The sequence below is a fragment of the Carcharodon carcharias genome, chromosome 14, assembly GCF_017639515.1.
Source record: "Carcharodon carcharias isolate sCarCar2 chromosome 14, sCarCar2.pri, whole genome shotgun sequence".
In the NCBI taxonomy this organism is placed as follows: domain Eukaryota; kingdom Metazoa; phylum Chordata; class Chondrichthyes; order Lamniformes; family Lamnidae; genus Carcharodon; species Carcharodon carcharias.
In genome coordinates, this window is record NC_054480.1 from 18,024,644 (window position 1) to 18,031,703 (window position 7,060).

Consider the following 7,060-nt stretch of genomic DNA (forward strand, 5'->3'; position numbering starts at 1 on the left):
GCATTCATCTCTAGTTACATGTCAAAAATGTATTCAGATCAGCCATGATCTTATTGAATGGCGGAGCAGGCTCGAGGGGCTGAATGGCCCACTTCTGTTCCTATTTCATATGTTTGTAAGTTCACATTTGTTCAGTTTGTACAAAGAAGGATTTACAGATGTTAAGAGCTAAAAATGATCTCCACAAGGACCTGGATAGCACAGTGGGTCAAAATGTTGGTTTTTCTTGTTTGTGATGTGCATTAAAATCCAGCTGAGACAGTATGGTTCCTCCAATGAAGTACATGTAATTCTACAATATAAGTTTGTCACTGTGATCCCCCACATGTTGAGTTCCTAGCCTTGGCCATGCTGTCAAAGGAGTTGTTGTAATAGGGCAGGGTAGCGGATGAAATGTGTAAAGTATATGGGAGGTGTGGCCAGCTTCAGAATAAACTTGGCAGAGACTCAAGAGCAGGTCACCTGCCAACACGTCCCACTGCTTTCATCATGGAGGGATGGGCTGAGAAAGAGCTGAGAAATGTATAGAAAAGGGCTTTTTTTAAAATTTACTTGCTAAAAATAAGTTTGCTTTGATCCTTTAGATATTCTAAGGAGCAGCAGGATGAGCTTGTACAAAATGTATTCCTTACTGGTGGAAATATCCTATATCCTGGGATGAAGACTCGGATGGAGCGGGAGCTACTTGCCATGAGGCCATTTCAATCCTCTTTCCAGGTGTTCTGAATTCGAAGTGGCATTTAGTGGGATGTGGGGAGGAAGATTAATGACAAATATGAGAAAGGAGACGAGATAGGTAAAGGTAGTGCTGCATTTCTGAATGTACAAAGGGAAAAAGGTGAATCATTTTCAATGCTATCCTGACTTAGGTTAGTTCATTAGTGGCTTGGGGTGCTGGCATCAGCCCGTTTCAAAGAAATGCAAGAAGGACCTTCCTTCATATCCTTTATGAATGGTGCCTAAAACCCGGCATACAAAGCAGTCCTCTAACTCTACCAGTTGCTATCCCCCTTTTCAGTGTGTCACTTTCTGCTTTCTACTGCTATGGTAGTTTTCATTTTGGATAACCAGTTTGACATTAATTCATAAACCACTGATTTTCAAAAACTTCACGTACAAGTAGATGAGGGGGTCGTGGGAGATTGGCTCATAGGATGCTGGGATGTGAGGAAGAACTTTGTTACGTAACAATTGGTAATGGCCTGGAACTCGCTGCCAACAAAGGCACTGGAAGCAGAGACATTAATGATTTTGAAAGGAAATTTGATAGGCTTGAGAGAAATAAACTTGCAGGACTACAGGTATGGAGTGGGGGAATGGGACAGACTGGATTGCTCTACAGAGAGCCAGCATGGACTCAGTGAGCCAAATAGCCTCATTCTATGCTATAAAGATGCTCTGACTATGAACATTTTTTATCAAGAATTGATTCTGCCTTTTGGCTAATTGGTGGAGTAGGGCAGATCTAAAAGAAACAGAGAAACAAAGCACAAAGAATTAAAGATAAAGCATATTTATTCACTGGTATATTTTGTTTTTCAGCTTGCCTGTATTGGAAAAGGTTAATGTGGGTGCTAAGGGGTCTTATATACATTATGAAAGAATTAACCCATACTTTTTCAGACTTCCACAGTTCTGACAATTTTAAATGGGTTTTCCATAACTCAAGTGGGTCTGAAAATCCATTATGGAATAATAGATAACATACATGTATATAACCTTGCACATAGAGTCATAATCTGATCTAAACTAGGGCACATGATTTCACATGAACAAATATTAGGCTTCGATTCAAGTATATTTACTCTAAATTATTCAATGATCTTTGAAATTTTAACAAAATGGAGGCCATGTTCCTGTGCTGGTTTTAGCCCTTCGTTAGAGCTAATCCCCTAATACTCTAATCCCATTTCCCTGTTTCCTCCCAATACTCTTTTTAAAATATCTTTCTTGGAATTTTTTTTTATGATTCTCTCCTATATGCTGCAATTGACTGGGCTTCATTAGCCACTTGTGCTCAATTATTCGCCTTTGATTTGTGCATAGGAAAGGACAAAGTTGCTTTAATATCCCATCTTATCACCTTTCAAGGAAGCCCCAAACACTTTGCAGCCAATTAATTATTTTTGAGGTGCAGTCATGGTTATGGAGGCAAACTTGGTAACCAGTTTGCACATAGAACGGTCCTGCAAGAAGCAGATGAGATGAATGACCAGTTAATTTGATTTTGATGGTACCTTTGAAGGAGAAGTTCCAGGTCATTACCACTCATTGCGTAACAAAGGTCTTCCTCACCTTTGAAGGACGAATGTTGGCCAACACCCTGGGAGAATTTCCTGTTCCTATTTTAAGAGCTAAATGAGATTGTATATTCAAATAGACACTTTGGGATCTCAATTCACTCTGCTGATAACAATTGGAAACTGATTGTGATCAAACACCTCCTGTTTCTCATTCTAAACACCCATTAATCATGACAATTTCCGAGGCTTAGTTTGTGATTATACTGCTGCTTTTAAGGTGATTAGTGGCATAGGTCACTCCTCTTGTTGAAATGAACCTTGAACTAGTTTCCTCATTACTATATTACTCATCTTTCACAGCTGCTTCAATGTAGGTTTTGACTTTCATTAACTATTAACCTCCTGTGACACAGGACAATCCGCAAGTAAGCCCCCCCTCAATCATGACACTTTCTGTAGCTTGGCAAAGTTTTCTTTTGTTTTGCTTGCTGTGTTTTGGCTGAAGTTGAGCAGGGTGAGGCATGGACAGCATGGGAACTGTAGACTTGAATATACTATGGGGATTAACGAGGTTCGGAATCAGCAAGTACAGTGAAAAAACAGCTGGGACTAGGTAATCACTTGCATGTATTTCTATGGTTGGCCACCCACTGTTAACCCACTAAGCTTGGTCAACATTTTCACAGTAGAAATGGAAGGTATGTAGATCTCCACCTAGGATTTTGCTTCCTTTTTGTCTGGATTCCTACACTTTCACCAGCAGAGAAATATATTTTAGAGCTATTCTGATGTCTGTATAGTTGGTGACCAGAATATATATGTAAGAGTATCTCAGAGTAACAGGTACCTTTTCAATGCTGTTGGAAAACCATTCATTTCCACTCATTGCCTTTCTACTGTGAAATGGCCAGGCTTCTCAGTGATCTCTTTAGTAGCATGACTGAGATCAGGAATATACATGTAGCATAAAGCATTGAACTTCTGATTTGTGGCATAACGTTCCTCATTCACAGTTTTTTTTTGTTGAGAAGAGGGTGACTTTTTGTGGTCATCAAGATGGGGGATTTTAGTACTTGAGAATGGAACACCTTTCCAATAATTACGCTGAGGTTCTGCATCTATCATTCCTAGGTATGATTGAAATTGTCAATTTAATGCTTATTAAGAGCCACAACTAGAAACTGGATTAAGACTTTCCCAGACTCCTTTCTTCTTCCAAACCTTTTAATAAGCACAGGGCTGAGATTTTTGTTCCATAATTACGGGCAAGTTTAGCACACAGTTCTTGAGAAGTAAAAAGAGATTATCTCAAACACTTGGACATTCAAGTTCAGTTTAATCTTCTAAAAACAAAATCAAAGAGGTGACCTGATATCAATATCAATTGTACAATAAAGTTACTTTCCCCTTTAAGACAATTCTGTACTAGGATTAACAAGCAGAAATGTTGTATATTGAAACGGGGCCCTCATGTCTTTCAGGTGACCATGGCTGCCAATCCTGTCCTGGACAGTTGGTTTGGTGCACGTGACTGGGCTGTTGAGTACAAGGATCGAGCTGAGGGCTGGATAACTTTGGCTGACTATGAAGAGAAGGGAGGAGAATACTTAAGTGAACACGCTGCTTCCAATGTTTACGTGCCAATGAGCCTTACAAAACCAACTTAAACCTGCTGACATGTCAAAGGATTCCAGGACAGGTTTAGTTCTTGACATTTCTTTTGCCGGAAAAAAGGAAAGACATCTATTTTATTTTGATGAAAAAATTCAAACTTTTGAGTATATTGGAGGGTGTACAAAATAAATACATTTTTTTGTATTATTATTCTCCTTTTGCAAGTTGACTACCACTATCATCATCTATTCAGGACTGTGAGGTATTCTATGATTCAGGAGTCATTGCTATTTCTAAGACCAATCTTAAGAGGAGAATATATTTGCCTAAACTGAGAAAAATGATACATTTGATTTATTTTTTTACTGGTTCTCGTGGGATGGAACTCGTCACTATCGCTATTTATTGCAGCGAGGGCCAAGAACTGATGAAACTCATCCAGCTGCATCCGATTGTGTTTGCATGATGACTATCCCTGGGACTGAAGCCCGAGATACTCTTCCACCCCTTCCCTGGCATTGTGATTCATGAGCTGCCATTCATAAAAGTTTAATGGCTTGCAAAATGGTGATTTTGTTCAGCAGCTGCACTGATATTTTTTTCTAAATCTTGGACATGGTTCTGAATGCAGTGAGATCCCGTTAACGTTTAAATCTGAGGAAAGTAGAGCTTCGGATCCAGACTTCAAACCAAATGGCATGCTTCACCTGTTACTTTAGATTAATCACCCATTTTGACTATTATCATTTACAGTAGTAAAGCCTTCTTGTAAGAAGCATAATATAGTAAACCTTCAGGTTGATAAGTTTATCAGAATCACAAAAATATTCCTATTCCGATATGCTTGCTTGAAGTGCAGGCCAAATATTTATGGTTCTCTTTAATTTAATGTACTAAATGGCACTGGCTTTTTCTGGGATACATTTCGTACCAATTGTTGGTAGCATTACTTGTTGGTTTGCAAGTAGCAATGTTTCATACATGAGCCTAGACAGCGAGCGTACTACAAAGAGACATAATTTTCAAGGTAACCCAGGGCTGAATCACTGACTTGTTTTTCCACTGTTTAACATATGAAGTGCTTAGTGCTCCCCTGCTGATACCAGAGAGACTGTAGAAAGCCAATTAGAGATTGGGCAACAGTTGGTGGATGGATAGGTTAAAGGTGGGCTTTTTGAGGAAGGGTGGAGAAGGTACATTTTAATGGGCTGGGAGGTTGGTAAATAGTGCCTATGCCACATTAGTGTTTAGCATATACTTTCCCTAGACCCTAGGTTGGAACCCTACAGCAAGTTGGAAAATGAAAACCCGACCAAGTCTATAGCGCCTTTCACAACCTTCGGAATCCCAAAGCACTTTACAGCCAATGAGGTAGAAGTGTAGTCACTGTTGTAATGTCGGAGATGCAACAGCCATTTTGCGCACAGCCAGACCCAGCAAACAGTGATGTGCTAACGACCATTTTAGTTATATTGATTAAACAGGAACTCGGCCAGGGCAGCAGGGACAATTCTCCTGCCCTTCAAAATAGTGCCGTGAGATCTTTTATGTCTACGTGAGAGCGCAGATGGGGCCTCGGCTTACCGTCTCATCCCTCAGTTTTGCACTTGGGGATGTGTCAAGCCTGGATTATGTGCTCAAGCCTCTGGAGTGGGTCCTGAACCCACAACTTTCTTATTCAGAGGTGAGAGTGCTACCAACTGAACCACTGGGTGATTTATCTGTTGCCACATCAAACCCATTCCTTGCACGAATGAGAGATGAAAAAAACATTTAAAAACATCAAGAAAGAAACAAGAACAAAAGAAACATATGGGAGAGTAATTCCTGACCCCAAGGGAAAAAGCTTGAGCAATATGAATTTTATAACGTGTTAGAATTATTGGAAATCTTACAGTCTGAGTACATCTGGGATCCAAGTGCTGTCATAACAAATACATCAAAAACTAAAGTCTTTGGCTGAAGAGCGAAGTAAGAGAATAGGGATGGCTGTTGGGAATGAAAATTGTTAATTTTCACAGCTTGTGCCTCTGCTGGCTGAAGTTATCCAAGAAGCTCATCTTCAAAGGATTCAGAATGCATAGCACACTTTTTGGACTGCAGACAAGATGAATGCATCTGGAAATAGTAAGGGAAATTCTTCACAAGCACCATGTTGTAGTGGAGTAGATTAAATGGACTGATTTCATGTTAAATTGTTTCTTTAATGTTGGATTTTTTGGTGCCTTACGGATAAAATGTATTTCTTAACTTACTGCGAAGAACAGAGCAAAATCTTCTACATTGTACACATGCGTGTAACTCACCAAAATTCTGCTATTTGATTTGGGCATCAATTGCGTGTGTATCTGGGCATGAATATTGCAGGAAATTCCAGGCCAGTATCTTCTTAGCGTCATTAGTTCACTCCATCCACTCCCCTCATTATGAAAATAATTGTCATAGTGGATAAGGGAGCAATCATTTGATCAAAACTGGCTGATACAGCCGAGAGGCTGGAGGTTCTGGGGATTCATACACAAGGTCATGCACAGCGCACGTACCCCTCTTTCTGTTTAATCGCTAGCGGAGAAATTTTTTAAAACTTGTATTCTATGGAATTTTAAAAGGTGTACATTTTCAATAAGGTTATTGGGTGTGGTGATGCAGCACTCAACCTTGCTTACATTTCAGATTAATGTTTATATCACAACCATGTTCATTCTAAGCATGTGAATGATACACTTATTAATGACTTTGCTATAAACAGTGGAAATCTTTCCCCCTTTTACTTATACTTCGTTTTTATTCTGTTGAGACGGAGCTTATTGTTGCACATTATTTTTGGTTGATTCACTATGGAAAATGTAAAGTGGCCGATATTCAAACATATGGTACAATAGCGCAGGTTTTGTTTATCTTGAAACAAGATCAGTGCGACTACAAAAAAGTACCCAAAGATACAATGACTTTTAGTTATATAATGCCTTTAACGTAATAAAACATTTCAAGGGGCTTCACAAGGCAAAATTTGATACCGAGTCACTTAAGGAGATATTTGGCGAGGTGACTAAAAACTTGGAGTTAACGGGATAGGTTTTAAGGGGCATGTTAAAATAGAGGTGGAGAGGTTTAAGGAGGGAATTCCAAAATCTAGGGTTTTGTTCTGAAGAAGAGTCCTATTCAACCCAAAATATTGACTGTTTCTCTCCCCACAGATGCTG

At 39.4% G+C, this 7,060-nt stretch overlaps 1 protein-coding gene across 4 annotated transcripts in view; it reads left to right on the top strand.

Moving 5' to 3' along the window:
• The window catches only part of actr5 (actin related protein 5), a 27,693-nt gene extending 21,077 nt beyond the window's left edge, over positions 1-6,616 (top strand). Inside the window, exons 8-9 of one of the 4 annotated variants that reach the window (XR_005945180.1) lie at positions 585-802; positions 3,725-3,853. Coding sequence is in view for 2 of the 4 variants with exons in the window: in XM_041205170.1 (XP_041061104.1) it covers positions 585-717; positions 3,725-3,910 (319 nt within the window). In the remaining 2 variants the exon portion in view is untranslated. Of the gene's footprint in view, positions 1-584; positions 803-3,724 lie in introns of all 4 variants that reach the window. The other 3 variants (XR_005945179.1, XM_041205170.1, XM_041205172.1) reach the window with 3 other exon arrangements.
• The last annotated feature ends 444 nt before the right edge of the window (positions 6,617-7,060 follow it).